General features: G+C 39.7%; 1 protein-coding gene across 2 annotated transcripts in view; it reads left to right on the top strand.

The window, feature by feature from the left end:
• The window catches only part of LOC306920462 (adhesion G-protein coupled receptor G2), a 19,273-nt gene extending 2,426 nt beyond the window's left edge, over window positions 1-16,847 (top strand). Inside the window, exons 2-16 of one of the 2 annotated variants that reach the window (XM_079497222.1) lie at window positions 4,977-5,112; window positions 6,136-6,246; window positions 6,850-6,921; window positions 7,554-7,775; window positions 8,572-8,740; window positions 9,043-9,208; window positions 9,645-9,767; window positions 10,515-10,631; window positions 12,290-12,329; window positions 12,665-12,774; window positions 12,907-13,022; window positions 13,587-13,852; window positions 15,123-15,228; window positions 16,216-16,502; window positions 16,624-16,847. In XM_079497222.1, coding sequence (XP_079353348.1) covers window positions 5,103-5,112; window positions 6,136-6,246; window positions 6,850-6,921; window positions 7,554-7,775; window positions 8,572-8,740; window positions 9,043-9,208; window positions 9,645-9,767; window positions 10,515-10,631; window positions 12,290-12,329; window positions 12,665-12,774; window positions 12,907-13,022; window positions 13,587-13,852; window positions 15,123-15,228; window positions 16,216-16,502; window positions 16,624-16,844 — 2,136 coding nt within the window. In that variant the 5' untranslated portion in view covers window positions 4,977-5,102 and the 3' untranslated portion in view covers window positions 16,845-16,847. Of the gene's footprint in view, window positions 1-4,976; window positions 5,113-6,135; window positions 6,247-6,849; window positions 6,922-7,553; window positions 7,776-8,571; window positions 8,741-9,042; window positions 9,209-9,644; window positions 9,768-10,514; window positions 10,638-12,289; window positions 12,330-12,664; window positions 12,775-12,906; window positions 13,023-13,586; window positions 13,853-15,122; window positions 15,229-16,215; window positions 16,503-16,623 lie in introns of both variants that reach the window. The other variant, XM_079497221.1, reaches the window with a different exon arrangement.
• Window positions 16,848-16,889: the final 42 nt, after the last annotated feature.

Genomic DNA, 16,889 nt, shown 5'->3' with positions numbered 1-16,889 from the left:
AAAGGATTTTAAACCCAAGAAAGCCTATGGCTTGTTTCCATTGGCCTCCTGCTTGTCAACATGCAGATCAGGCCAGGATGAAGCCCCTGTCACCAACCACAATGGACTGATAGGACAGAGTAGGCTAGTCTATTTAACTATTAGCTCATAGTCTTTTGTGATGCAGAGTGTAGACAGACATGTCCATAAGGTCCAAATCGATGTATAGGGCCAGTGTCTTTCCGGTCTATTAGGCTAATTCAGGTTACAAAAGATCCATCTGAGCAACTGTTCACTGACACCCTAAAACCACCCCATGATCTACCCCTGATCAGCCAGGAAGCAAAACCTGCAGGAGACAAAAGCTTCTACAAAGTTTGTAAAATGAGAGATAGTCGGTCGCCTATGTCTCCTGCATGTCGGGATTAAACAGCACACCAAAATACCCTCCATAAATCACAGATGAATTCACCTATATGCAGAGACGAAATGTTTTTATAATCGTCATGGGGGCCCGCCCCCCCCCCCCGCTTATATACGGGGGTATATACGGTAAGCACTAATGAAACACTAATGAACACTAATGAAACACTAATGAAACACTAATGAACACTAATGAAACACTAATGAAACACTAATGAAACACTAATGAAACACTAAACACTAATGAAACACTAAACACTAATGAAACACTAATGAAACACTAAACACTAATGAAACACTAATGAACACTAATGAACACTAATGAAACACTAATGAAACACAACACTAATGAACACTAATGAAACACTAAACACTAATGAAACACTAAACACTAATGAACACTAATGAAACACTAATGAAACACTAAACACTAATGAAACACTAAACACTAATGAACACTAATGAAACACTAATGAAACACTAAACACTAATGAAACACTAAACACTAATGAACACTAATGAAACACTAATGAAACACTAAACACTAATGAAACACTAAACACTAATGAAACACTAATGAACACTAATGAACACTAATTAAACACTAATGAACACTAATGAAACACTAATGAAACACTAAACACTAATGAACACTAATGAAACACTAATGAAACACTAAACACTAATGAAACACTAAACACTAATGAACACTAATGAAACACTAATGAAACACTAAACACTAATGAAACACTAAACACTAATGAACACTAATGAAACACTAATGAAACACTAAACACTAATGAAACACTAAACACTAATGAACACTAATGAAACACTAATGAAACACTAAACACTAATGAAACACTAAACACTAATGAAACACTAATGAACACTAATGAACACTAATGAAACACTAATAAACACTAATGAAACACTAATGAAACACTAATGAAACACTAATGAAACACTAAACACTAATGAAACACTAAACACTAATGAAACACTAAACACTAATGAACACTAATGAACACTAATGAACACTAATGAAAACTAATGAACACTAATGAAACACTAATGAAACACAATGAAACACTAATGAACACTAATGAAACACAATGAAACACTAAACACTAATGAAACACTAAACACTAATGAAACACTAAACACTAATGAACACTAATGAACACTAATGAACACTAATGAAAACTAATGAACACTAATGAAACACTAATGAAACACTAATGAAACACAATGAAACACTAATGAACACTAATGAACACTAATGAACACTAATGAAACACTAATGAACACTAATGAAACACTGATGAAACGCTAATGAACACTAATGAACACTAATGAAACATTAATGAAAAACTAATGAACACTAATGAAACACTAATGTTCATTAGTGCTTCATTAATTAATTCTTCATTAATTCAACAGCATGGACAATTACAGGCCTATTTTGCTTGCTGTATCGTGTCAAAGGTGCTAGAAATAATTATTTTAACCAGGATTGAAATGTATGTTTTAAATACTGACAATCAGTTTGGTTTTAAGAGAAAACACAGTACAGATTTATGCATCTATGCTAAATATGAGAATCACAATTCCTCTGTATTTCTATGTTGTATGACCTATCGAAGGCATTTGATAAAATCAATCATGAAAAGTTATTAATGAAATTGATTGCAAGAAGTGTCCCAAAGTATATTGTTCGAATTCTTATATTGGTATGCCCAGCAAACCTACCAGGTAAAATGGGATCTCCACCCCATTTCATGTGGGCAATGGGGTACGTCAAGGTAGAATTGTATCTCCTTTTTTATTTAATGTTTATATGGATGCCCTCTCAAGGCAGCTAAATGATTGTAGGTTGTATTGTTGGGGAAAGTGTCATTAATCACCTCATGTATGCAGATGATTTGGTTATACTTAGCCCATACTTAGCCCATATAATGATCACAGTATGGCAAAGAACACGAAGAAGAAAAGTATTATGATTGTTAGATCTAGAGAGGACAGGAAATCCACCTTTCCAGCGTTCTGTCTTTCAGATGTCACTCTAGATGTGTCTAGGTAACTAAAATATCTTGGACATATCCTCTCAGAGGATCTCAGGGATGACAGTGACATCCAATGACAGTGTTGCAAAATATATGCTCAGGCCAATATGACTTTAAGGACATTTTCTATGTGTTCAGTAAATGTAAAATGTGCACTGTTCAGATCATGTCACCCCTCTGTATACAGCCCATCTATGGTCCTCTTACAGAGTAAATAGCATGCAACAGCTTAGACTGGCATACAATGATGCCATGAGGTTGCTTATCCGTGTTCCTAGGTGGCACAGTGCCAGCCAGTTGTTCACCTCTGTTGGTGTGCCCACCTGCGAGGCACTGTTGAGGCAACTATGTACAACGGCTGGAGGTGTCTCATAGTGGCACTAACAAACCCTGTCAAGACTAAGAGCTGTTACCGACTGGGTCACATCCAGGCTGCGCAAGCACTGGCTCAGCAGCCTGATGCTGGTTAGGTAGGATGGCACTATAGGACCTTTATTGCACTACTGTACTTTGTATTGTTTTAATTGCTTTTCATCCTTTTCCTATGTTGATTGTTTCTTGTGTCTTTGTATGTTGATTTTATGTTCTATTCATTCATTCATTCATTCATTCATTCATTCATTCATTCATTCATTCATTTTATTTATTTTTCTTTCAAGTGTTATTGGCCACCTGGCCCATGGCATGTGCATGTGGCAGCCAGTAAACACCCCATGGAGAAAAGAAAGACTAATTGACAAAACACTCTCACACACTTTCTCTATCTCGCACGCAGGCACCGTGACGCACGCACGCACGCAGGCCCGCCCGCACAACACACGAACATGCACGCACGCACGCACGCACGCACGCACGCACGCACGCACGCACGCACGCACGCACGCACACACACACACACACACACACACACACACACTTGAACTTGTACAGAGAAAGGGAAACAGAATGCATCCAAAGTGTTGATGGCCCACAGCTGAGTCAACACATTTGGAAGTGGAAAACATGTGGTTACAAGATCAGCCCTCATGAAAAACTAAACATAATTTAATTTTTCCTCAGGTGAATTCAAATGAAAGTATTTAAGTAACTTAAAGCAATGGTGATTAAGTTAAGAATGTGATACTTAGCCTGGAATCCAGCCTTTATTCGCTATATGTTCATCTTTAGAAAACGAACAGTAGCAACTAACAAGCAGTCTGGATCCCAGACTATGTGATACTACCCTCTATAGGTGATATTAGAGCAATACAAGTATGTGTCATTTGGTTGATTGAATACTTTATTAACAGTTTGCAAAAGGTACAGAGGTACAGTTATACAAGAATCCTAGAAGGATAACACAAAAAGCACTTAGGACTTGTTTCCAGGGACAGACAGACAGACAGGCAGGCAGGCAGGCAGGCAGGCAGGCAGGCAGGCAGGCAGACAGACAGACAGACAGACAGACAGACAGACAGACAGACAGACAGACAGACAGACAGACAGACAGACAGACAGACAGACAGACAGACAGACAGACAGACAGACAGACCTATATTATTCCAGAGGGAAATTTACCTGGCTATCTATCTGCACTTGGACTGACCAGTCATGAATAAATGTCACCATTAAAATGGTCATAGACTCCTGGGCCGTGGCTCAGCGGTTCAGGCACCTTGGCTGGTAATCCAGTCTGGCAGTGTGCCGCACGTTCGACTCCCGATCCCGATGGCCTTTACTGCATGTCACCCCCCCCCCCATCTCTCTCCCCATTGCCTGTCTGCATACTGTCTATCCCTCTATAAAAAATATAAAATAGAGGCGAAAGCCAAAGATAAATAAAGAAATCAATGGACATAGTCATTATGTATTGTATACATGTAAAGAGTATGAACAGTAACATTAATCAATATGTACATGTAGTTAGATATCAATACATTATAGGCACAGGAAAATTTTGTAATACAGTAGTATCAGTAGTAATGTGTGTGCATACAGTGTAGTGTAGGCTAATGTTACGGTCTAATCCATGGATTAAATCCATAACTATAGTAGCCTACCGGTATATATTAAGGGATTTAATTCCAGGTGAGTATTAGATTCCTGCCCGGTTGATTTGTTTTCTGGCATTGCCATTTCACAATTCAGATTAAGTACAGTATGTTACCTGTGATGGGATGATTGATTGTGCTGGGATCTGTGCTGGCAAACCTGAAAAGGCATGACCAGTTTCTGCACAAGGCCATTCAAAGTGGAGTGATACAGTTTGGACACGGAAATGCAGAGAGTGTGGCCTGGTTAGTGAGTGGAATTGGGGAACACAGACAATAAAGAGCCTTTGTTCCCTAACCACTACCATTCAGTTTCGTCTGTGTCATATCTGCACACTCTAACCAAAAGCAAACAAAATACTGCAGATGGTCGATACTAAGTATATCAAAGACATTCTGTAATGGTCCATCTCACTGTGTGTGTGTCTCTGTTTATCTTTAGCCAGATCCACTCAAAGTTTTGCCTGTCCTCCAGCAGGGTGGCGTACTGATGACCAGATTGGTGACCATCTAGTGGACTTCACATAAAGCACATTGAGGTCTTGCAATACATGACCTAAAACGAAATACCACTAGGTGTATAACATTGAAGTTATACCAAGTGATGCATTACAGTAAGTAATTCCCTTATCCTGAATCCTAACCATAACTGTCACACTATGTCCTTAACCATTTATTATGAAACAATATCACCTTGTTTGCAGCAGGTGTTAGATAGGGCTTGAACATTTGCATAATGTTTCTGTCGTCTCACTTGCTTCCTTTCACATTCTGTCTGTCTCTCTCCATGTGTCTAGCTTATGCAGGTTTCATTTTCCTATGGTTTGCCCAGCTTTGTGTTTGTGTGTACCCCATAGCGATGATTTGATTAGCACGGAATGTGAGGATAAAAATCACGCCTGTGTGAAGTGAGGGGCGCTCTTATCATCATACATCATCATACATCATCTCATTCCGGCCAATTAGAATGTGCGTTCTCACCTTTGTCTTCAATGTTTGTGTTTACGCAATGTTTGTGTAAATACACAAACACTCAAAACTGGCCATTCATTATCAATGGCATTTAATGTTTGTGTTAGGACAAAGTTTGTGTTTACACAAAGCTGGACATAGGAGGGGCTAGCGCCCTTCAAAAAGTGAGGACGCCAAAAGTGATTGGCCCGGATGATGTATGATGATTAGATTAGATGTCTTTATTATCCACAAGGGAATTTTTTTTTGCTCAGGTCAATGCATACATTCATAGACTAATGGAATAAAATGAAGCTAAACTGAAAAGAAAGGGACAGTTTTATTACAATACAATACTCTTTTGAGATAATCCGGCCGATGGCTGTAAATGCTGTAAATGTACACTGAATGCTAACAAAGGCACCTCATTGTTCTTGAGTGATTATAGAAGTCAAATGAGTTCTGAAATGTAAACCTGGGAATAGGCCCAGCTCTCCCCCTGCCCTGTTTATAAAGAACAACAAATAAGAACAACATGCAAATGAAGGTTGTGTGTGTGTGTGTGTGTGTGTGTGTGTGTGTGTGTGTGTGTGTGTGTGTGTGTGTGTGTGTGTGTGTGTGTGTGTGTGTGTGTGTGTGTGTGTGTGTGTGTGTGTGTGTGTGTGTGTGTGTGTGTGTGTGCATAGAAGGTGACAACATGCAAATGGAGTTTGGCGCATCATACCTGGGCATACTGTACCATATTCATTTCAGGTGTGCGGAAAACGGAGCACTAAAAAGGACTGGAATAAGGAGTGGTAAGTATTCTACACTGTATCTAAATCTACATGTATGTGGGAGCCTGAGTTAGTTGGTGGGATGAGTGAGCTAGTGCTATATATTGCTGCTACAATGTCTCCACAGTTGCTTTAATTAATAACAATTAGCCTAGACATAGACAAGCATTGGCCCTTTCTAATGCAACTTCATGTGAATTTTGGTAACTTTAAACTACACACTCACACTGTTCATGTCTGTCTTTACTTGATATAATTATGAAACAGGCAGCAAAGCCTGCTGTGTTTACATAGTGAACAAGTGCCTATTTAGCATGCCCTAAACTAATAGACGTCAATATTAAGTTGATAAATTGAGTAAAAAAGAACATCAGGGCTTTTGTTTGGTTGTTGTTGTCCTTATTCTTATCTTGGCAATAGATGTGATATTGGATCCAAAAGGCTTATGCCAACATTTAAATACAAGGAACCAGCAAAATCCACAGTTTTGAAACTAATGAAAAGGGAGTTTAATCTTAGCCCTCTGCCACCTTAGCTCACTTACAGTAAACATAGATGTAATTGCTATGAAACATACTGACTGAATGATATAACATTGTTAACCTTTTCTATTTGTTCTGCCAGTTCCATATTCAGAGGAAGCAATGTTAGCCTTACTGCTGTTATGCCTGTTACCAGGATCAATGGCCAACCAAGGTATGTAAAGAGTTTCTGTAGGATTGAGGTCAGCTTTCAAAATCTAATATAACAGACGAGGGGAAGCCGGGAAGGGGCACTTATGAGAAACAACAATGCATCTTCGAACTAAGGTGAAATATGTTTAGAGAAGATGTGACAGTAATGTTGATTTATTCTAATCACTAATTATTATCTATTTTTAAAAAAGAATTCTATTCACCAATAGTAGCCTACTAGCTGCTGCAATGTCTGAAGAAGCCAATTAAACAACAATACGTTTTACTTTAAGACAGAGTCAGAGTATTGTCTTAGTATTTGGAGGTATAGCGGCTAATGGCTATAGCCTATACCGCTACAGTATCTCAATTCCCTCTCTCCCATCCCTCTCTGAGTGAATACAACTATAGAGTTGTATATAACATTTGGAGAGTCCCACCACCGATTATGAATGTTTTGGTTGATATTTTGTTAAAAAAAAAAGGAGAAAAAAAAGAAGAAAAAATAAAGAAATTGAAAAAATAAAGAAATCAATAACATATATTAATCAAAATGTCAATAACTACAAACATAAATAATTACCACACTTTCAGTAGGCTAGAGTAGAACATGATATTGTGTTTTCCTACTCCTACTTTTGTCTCCACATTTAGTTTGTTTTAACATTACCAATGGGAACGTGGACATGAAAGGAGATCTTCTTGGCCTTGAAGTCAATGACACCAAATGCAGCATGGCCGGGCTCCCCTGCTGGATCAGTTGCACAAACGCAACAAAAAATGCAGCATCCGGATTATTCACTGGAAATTCATTCATGTGTGCAACTGCTTTCACCGAAGGGACACGATTCATCATAAATTACTTGTCCAACACAAGTAAGTAACACCCCTTTATTATTGTTAATGTGCTTAGCCTACACACTGTGGGAGTGACGTGAAAAGAAAACGATACAAAATGCGTATTGTTATAATATAATAATAAACATTAATAATACACTGCTACGATTTTTGAAACATGGTTACAAAGTGCTTTACAGTGGCAATATAAAATGCAGTAGGCCTACATCAGGATGGTAGAGAGTGCGCCGGCCGGCTTCTACACGCTATTTTTGGCAGTGCCCCCCCTGTTACCTCCTGACCTAGCTGACGCACCCCCAGCGCTCAGATTTTACAGTTTGTTAAATAACACCATGAAACTGCCATTAACCTTTCCATGTCACGCAGGGCGTTTGCGCACCACAAAAGGTGCACACATACTACAGCCTGGTAACCTTACTTAGAGTATAAATTCTAAGCTGGTAACCCCTGAGATAGAGGATAGGCTATGCACATGCATAAAGTGAGTGTCAAATCGAGTGGCAAAGTGAGTTTAACGTTGTTTAAATTAACGTTGTTAATGCAATCCGATAGGACTTCTGTTTGGATGTATGGGCTGTCTAGGCCAGAAAGTAGTTTTTTGCCACTCAGTAGGCGCTTCCGGTTATGATGATGTCACACGCATAGTTATATAGTTATGGCTGTGATGGTTATACAGTATGTGAGTCTTATCCGCCAACCTGCCTTTAGTCAATTCTAATATAGGATTGCGTCTATGACTGTTCCTAAATAAGTGATACTGTGATACAGAACATCATTCTAACTGTCATCTCCCACTCTCCTTTTCTCTCCTCAGTTATCAATTGTACATTGGGTATATGCAGTGAGCAGAACATATTGTCATTGATCAAAAAAATAGACAAGCCCAATGTTTTAGAGGTGGGACTTTACAGACTCTTCTTCATCAGAAGTATGTGCAGAGAATGGTTCCACGATTCCTCAGAAATAAGAAAAGCCTTTATAGAGTAAGTGGCATTGCTCTGTGCCTTTGTCTGTTCTCATGCTCTACAGTTCTACATTCTAATTCACCTCAACTCTCATCTGTACTCTCTCATATTGTTTCTACTCATTATTATATTGTTTCTTCTGTGTATATCTATACGACTTCTACCTTTATTGCATCTGACTGCTAATTTAATCTATTTATTTTGTCCTATTCTATACGTCATGTTTCATGATGGTTATGTTTACTATTGTTGTTATTACAATTACTTCTCATCTCCGTCCTCTCCACTCCCATTTACTCTGCTGTACTGTGATCCTGCAGGGTGGAGAGAAAGGTTATTCATAATATCATGAAACGGACAAAGCTTGAGTCTGGAGGCTTGCAATATTACTTCCTGAAGGAGTTGGCTTTGCATGTGGTCAACATCAGCCAGGATAACCTCACCGCTGCAGGAAGCAATGACAGGATTCTGGTGGATATGCCTCAGGTACTGAAACTGCCATGCATGAAGATGAGGCTCAAGTTCAACATGGACAACTTGAATCAGAAAGAATAATAGCCTACCTTCAGGAGAGACTACCCAAATAAAATGCCAGCTCAACTGGTCTGAACGTATTTATTATTTTGCAGGGTTGACTAAAAGTAATAATATATATGTGCAGACAAGCTTCATTTCTCACATATTGCATGGATCAGTTGCTAACTTGCTAATAGTAAGATTTACTATTTACTAACTTAATAGTTAGATAGATTAATTAATGCTATAATACATATGACAGGAAAATACTTAAACACAGAGTGTAAGAATTCAGCTGTAAATTACTGGAGGAAAAAGGTGACACATATTATGACAATGAGTGAGATTATAACATGCACTGAAGTTGAGACATCAAACAGCTTTCTTCTCTCTGACCATCTCCCAGCTGCTGCCTCAAAATCAATCATCCATCCCAGAGACTTGGCTTCCTGTGGATGCCCTGAGGGAACTCCCACCAGAAGAGAGGACTGTTGGTCTGGTCAGCTATATGCAGCATAGACAGTTTCAGGTATGTCCTCCTGTAACCATGTACCTCCATCATTAAATCATCTCACATTACAATACTGTTCTAAGTAAGTATAAGTATAAGAGCTATACCACTGTTTCCCAAACAGTGGGTTGGGACCCATCTTCAGGTTGTGGACCAATTTTTATGGGTTGCAAGTAAATACGTTTCCTACGTTAAAAAGAAATAAATCAAAAGATTAAAATCAAGTGTAAAAACAAAACAAAAAACACACACACATCTTTTCACCAATTAAAAACAAATGTATTTCATAAATAAAATGAAAAATTCAAATTATTTCCATAAACATTTTCTTTAAGAAGTAATGAAAATAGCAGATTTACAAGCTCACAAAGCGGTGTGATGACATTTTCACTAGTTTTGGTCCTGGCCGGGCAAACATCTTAATAAGTGTCTGTGTGTGACCTATAGAATTAAATTAAATAGAATTAAATAGCTGGATGAGCATTTAAATGAGTAAATAAATTGCTGGATTTTGACTAAGCTGATGCTTGTTTCCATCAAAACAAACATTTGCAATTTCCTCACATTGTCTGTACTCTGTATAGAAGGTTCTGCATTGTATTATCATATAAGTAAAATAACTTAAGTAACCCGTATTATCCTCTACCCTACTTATACAGTAGGCCTACACAATACACACTACTTGTATATAATTAATATGTGAAAATAAAGATACAAGCAAAACAAAGTTTCTACAATGACTATGGGAACTCTGTCCCCACACAGTTTGGGCAGGAGGATATCCCATCCATGGTCATCAGGATAGAACAAATGGGGGAGAAACCATTTTCTGACCTAAACACCTCAGTTCGGATGATCTTCAATATCACTGGTCACACAAGCTTGAGTGTAAGTGTGTTTGCAAATGTGTGCCTGTGAACATGTCTGTCTTGTAGTTATACATTCCACAATAATAAGAATGCTTCTATGGCATCGTTACATGCATGCTGTACACTGTGTAGCATTCTTTTGTTTATAAAAATAGAAATAAAATAAAAAGACACATTTTAGGTTAAGGTTAATTTCATGTCATAACACTGGCGGGTTGACATGGTCTGCATGGTCCAGTAGGTTGTTCACTGTTTCTGGGGTTTTCTGTATGGTTGCTATGGCTTGGGTGATAGTTGCTCAGTGGTGTTACTACTTTAGCTGCTTGCTTGAGGGTTAAGTGGTTGTTACAGCATCACTACTGTAGGTGGTGGTAATGTACTACTAATTGGTAGTTGGCTACTACAGTAGGTGATTGCCAGTTGTTGTCTTGTTGTTAGGTGGTTACTAGTTATTGCCAAGCTAATTAACTGATTACAAGCAAGCAAAACTACTAGTTAACAGCTAGTCTGTTTAGTATGTTTGTTCCTTCAGACATTAATATAAAATGATTTAGTAGTTGACTTAATACTATGGTGTTGGCTTATTTAAATGAGGAACTAATCACTTGCTCTGTACAATCATAATATGTTGCTAACTTTTCATTGCATTGAATCCCTTTGTTTTTACCGATTTGGTTAATTAAACTCAGGGAGCCTCTTTGTCTCCACATGGGGAGAGAGTATGTTTTGCACTCCGTCCGGGTGTGTGTGTGTGTGTGTGTGTGTGTGTCCGTGTGTCCGTGTGTCCGTGTGTGTGTGTGTGTGTGTGTGTGTGTGTGTGAGAGTCCGTGTGTGAGTGTGTGTCCGTCCGTCTGTTACCAGCTAATCTCCAGCACCGTTAACCCGGTCGATGCCAAATTTTGCACACACACTCCCTGGCCTGGATGTTATAGCGCCACCAGGAGGCCGACTTTTGAAAAACACATTTCTTGATATAAGCCTACTCCTCCAGATTCTGTCCAAAAATCCCGCAAATCGTTACACACTATCTCTATAGTCATGTGTTCAAGACGGATCTGTCCGATATTACATATTCCATCCTAATTGGCTAACATTGGCTTTCAAAGTTTGCAGGATTGGCCCGTTTTGAACAAAAAGCCTCAAATCATGAACGCAGCATGCAACTTACGCAAAATCTTTTCACATTGGCCTGTTATAGCGCCACCAGCAGGTGGATTTTTGAAAAACACATTTTTGGAACAAAATGCCTCAAATCATCCAATTGCCATCCAAGGCATAAGAAGAAATGGCACCCTTTTCACATTGGCCTATAGCGCCACCAGGAGGCCACAACCTGACCTGCCCTGGTGGAGACCTGTGCCCCGGGCACTTTAGTACTATTTAGACATTTAGAAGACACTCCTATCCAGACTGACTTACAAGTGCGAGATTGGAATAAGCAGAGTAAGCATAATTTCTAGTCAATAAACAACACTCGAGGTAAATAGTCATGAGTAGAGTGCTGAGAGAACAATGTAGTTGGTCTATGTAGGCCTTACACTATAGTACGTAGCGCGTAGCTCAACGTATGACATTTCAGCAGTATTAGTATTACTTATAGTATAATATAGTAAGTATTGTGTTGAAACTAATTTGAAATTCAATTGATATCTTCATTGTTTTCTTCAACAGAATGATTCAAGGCTACGCTGCCAGTTCTTTGATGAACATGGTGGGTATATGACTATCATTGTTTTGTTTGTTTGTTCTGATTGCTCATCTATTACTTGATTGCTCAACTTCATTTTTAAATTAAATTGTAAAGTGTTCATTACATTTGCAGCTTAGCATATATTTAATTTCATACATTTGCATGTATTTTGTACCTTCTCCTAAATTGTTTGCAAATGTATACTGTAATTGGCACGAATGTTTGGTCATATTTGGTCACCACATTGTATTTGTATTTGTATACAAATACAATGTATACAAAGGTGTCAGTTCACATGGTAACTGTTGGTCTGACACACACCTATATGCTTAGCATGTGGATTATCTTGCATGTAGATAACTGGCACTGGAAAACTGATGGGTGTGAGACCTTTAACACAAACTATGACAACCACACTGAGATTGAGTGCAGCTGTAATCACACCACACCCTTTGCTGTCCTGTTGGTAAGGACACATTTATATTGATTTGTTCCTGATCAGGTAGGCACTGTAGTACCGTTGCAGTTGCAATACTTCACAGATGTAGAGTGAGATAACTGTATGTGATCTATTTGCACAATTCTCTCTATCCTACAGATAAGAGATCCTATAGCCGAAATCCATTGGAAGATCTTGTCATATATCAGTTACATAGGCTGTGCCCTGTCTGCCTTCTTCACGGTCTTATCCATCGTTACATATACCATCAGTGGGTAAGTGTGTGTGAGGCAGCATGTGCACGCCTCATACATATTGTGTATGACTATGAGTGTGCACTGCACACGCATGCAGTGTGCAATAACATATTTTTGGAGGAAATTATATTTCCTTATGTTTTTAACAAATGTGTAAACACATTTTTCCAGGGTCCAAAATATATTTTTCAAATCACATCTTTCTATACTTTGAAATGAGGGGTAAAATAAGTGGTTCAGCCACTTCTACAGTATGAGTGACTTTGTATGACATGTATATGTCTCCATGAGCATGAACACCTACACACAGAGAGACAGATGGCAACAGGCTAAAAACAGGAGCCTACCGTTTCGATCTTTAATTAGCAGGATTTGCAACACCTAGCTGGGTGTGATTTGCTTCAAGCGGCGCTGGTGAGAAGCCTATTGAATTGAACTAATTCATACACTGTATAGCTCAATGACTTAAACTCATCAAAGGCACCACTTGCTTCACACTGGGTGAGATTTGTTTAGTTCTTTGTGACCACAAAAAACATTTGCACATAACCTCAAACCTTGACCTGTCTGTCTGTCTCTTAGGGACAAAACGGACCATTCCATTTCCATCCATGTGTCCCTGAGTGGGGCGTTATTCCTGCTCAACGCCTCCTTTCTGATGAGTGAGTGGGGGGCCACATTGAAGACCGACTGGGTGTGTCTGCTTATCGCAGTCGTCATGCACTACTCCCTGTTGTGCAGTTTCACATGGATGGCCGTAGAGGCCTTTCACCTCTACCTGTTGATGATCAGGGTATTCAATACACACTACAATCACTACATGGCCAAGATGTCTCTTGCTGGATGGGGTGAGTTGAACTTGCATACCGACATACTCTCACTTCCAAACCGTAAGGACTTCATAGGACAAATCTGACCAAACAGCAAACGTTTGATGTGACAGGGGTCGCCTTCACGCCGCCCCGGTCACTTTCCTGGAAGTGCCGTTTTATTTTTAAGTGGTGCAACCACTTCATTAAGTAGCTTTGTGTGTGGCTGCCTGCCTGGCTGGGTCTGAGCTGGAAAATTGCATTTGGTTGTTTTTCAAAACCAAGTGTCAATGTTGTGCAGCCTAACACACACATACATATTAACTGTATATATGATGATTTCAGGTGTATCAGTACAGTACAGTACAGTACTACTGTACTGTACAGTACAGTACAGTACAGTACAGTACAGTACAGTACAGTACAGTACAGTACAGTACAGTACAGTACAGTACAGTACAGGGACCCCCCGGGGACCGCCACACGGTAACTCTGTAATTTTTCGACCGTTTCGGACGTGGGGCAGCTCGCCCGAACCGGGCTGGCACCCTGGGCACGTTCGTGCTGGTCTGGAAGTTCCGGGGACCCCCCGGGGATCCCCACACGGAGTTGCACCACTTACTTCACACAGGTGTAGCCAATCATCTTTTACCCCCTTTCTCTCCCCAATTTAGTTGTTATTCTAATTAATTCCTTCCCACACACATTTCTTTATTGTCACTGCTGTTGTATCCTACCTGACTGGCCTCACCTGTCAGTGAGGAGCCCCCACCGGGAGGACGTAGGGCCATTGTCCTACATTGTCCACTCCCTGCTGACAGGTGCCGCCCCAGCCCGCAGGACTACATGCAATGACCAATGTCAGTCATTTTCAAACCTAAGATGTAAAAGGGTGAGCAAAAAGAACTGTTAAAATGACTAAATATATATAAATATACTGTGTATATATATATATATATATATATATATATATATATATATAGAGAGAGAGAGAGAGAGAGAGAGAGAGAGAGAGAGAGAGAGAATATATATATATATATATATATATAGAGAGAGAGAGAGAGAGAGAGAGAGAGAGAGAGAGAGAGAGGTTATGGCAATGTAAAAACAAAAATAACCTGCTGCATAACAGGTTCATGTGTACTTCAAGGCCTACAGTAGCCTATCAGTAATACACTATATTATTTAATTTGTTATTTTACTTAATTTACCCTTATCCAAAACACACTCTTTGTGTGTATGTATGTATGTATGTGTGTGTGTGTGCGTGCGTGAGTGCGTGCGTGCGTGCGTGCGTGCGTGCGTGTAGGAATTCCTGGTGTGATCGTGGGAATCGCCTTGGGAGTAAAGGACATCAAACAGTTTTATGGCTTCACAGAAATTACCCTGTCTGAGGGAAACAAAACGAATGCCATGTAAGTTGTGGGTCACTATTTTACAGGATCAGACAAAATATCTCCAAAGCAGTCTCAACCACAGATGGAAACATTATGGAACTAGAAAAAGTGCCCCTCGGGGGCGGGGCACAGGTCTCCACCAGGGCAGGTCAATTTGGGGCAGAGGTTCATCTTTGGCATCTAGGGAGTGTGCAAAGTGTAAAGTTTGGCATCAACCGGGTTAACGGTGCCGGAGATTAGCTGGAAACAGACGGACGAACACACACACATACGGACACACGGACGGAGTGCAAAACATACTCTCTCCCCTTGCCTTCGGCCTGGTGGAGACAAAAATAGGGGGGGAAAGCACTTCCAAAATGTATTTCTTGGCCAATATTTGTATTGAAATTTATATAAAACAAAGGTCTCACCAGTGTTAATTTCGTCGACTAAAACTACTGTATGACAAAATAATGTTCGTTGACTAAGACTAGACCGAAACCTAAATAAAAACGCCTAGGATTCACAATCCTATCGGCGTTGTGATATAGGCAATAAATAACAAAACCATGATGACTAAACTAAGATTAAACATATTGACAATTTTGTCAACAAATGTCAACTAACTTAAATGTTAGGGAGTTACTAGTGGAGAAGAGATCCAGTAAGTCATTTTATGTTTGGTTGCGCTCGGGTGTTGTGCTCTGACAATAGCTGATCTACAAGGTCACAACACGTCGCAGAGTTGTGAGCTTGTGGCTGTTTTCAGCATGCAAGCAAGTGTAAAATCAGCTATTATGATGCTATCAAAGCCTGCCAAAATATAATTTTTGTTGCCAAAATCAACTGTAGATTTAGTCAACTAAAATCCTATCATATTTAGTCGGCTAAAACTAGACGAAAACTAAAACATTATATGACTATTCATAAGACTATGATTAAACAAAATGTGCTGTCAAAATGAACACCAGGGTGTCACTCCTGCTGCCAAACCGTTTAACAACGTACCATAATGCCCCACAGCTGCTGGATCACAGACAACATGTTCTTCTACGGAGTGAACCTGACCTACATCAGCTTCGTCTTCATCATCAACCTTGGCGTGCTGCTAGCCGTAGCCTCCAGGATCTGCAGGCTGAAGTCCCATAAGGCTGGAGCCTCAAGGAAGCTCCCTCTGTCCTGCAATGATATCCTCACTGTCCTGGGGCTCACCTGCCTTCTGGGGACCACATGGGGCCTGGCCTTCCTGAGTTCAGGATACATCAACTACCCTGTCCTCTACCTGTTCTGCATCCTCAACTCGCTGCAAGGTCTGCTGTCGGTATAGTTGTCAAATGTTGCTAGGCTGTTGTTATGAAATACGAATCAAGTTCATCTTCAAGTTCAAGTGAATGTTCCTCCTAATTCTTAATGTTAATGTCTTTCCTCCAGGTTTCTTTATGTTCCTGTGGATCTGTGGTAACGCTAGAAAACAGAGAAAGAGAGCACAAGAGACCCAGAGCATTTCAAATCCTTTCACATCGTCCTCAGCTAAGTGCAGTGAACCCGACACCTTCATTTATGCTAATCAACAAGAATTCCGAGCAACAAAATGTGATCACATTGCCACCGCCGGTTTGAACGGTTATATTGATCGTAAGTTTTGCAATTGATTTGGGGAGTTTACTGGTTGCTTGTGGTGAGGTATGGTATTGCTA

The sequence above is a fragment of the Electrona antarctica genome (genome assembly GCF_951216825.1).
Source record: "Electrona antarctica genome assembly, chromosome: 3".
NCBI lineage: Eukaryota > Metazoa > Chordata > Actinopteri > Myctophiformes > Myctophidae > Electrona > Electrona antarctica.
The sequence above is the reverse complement of the archived record's forward strand: the minus strand, read 5'-3'. Positions and strand labels throughout refer to the sequence as shown.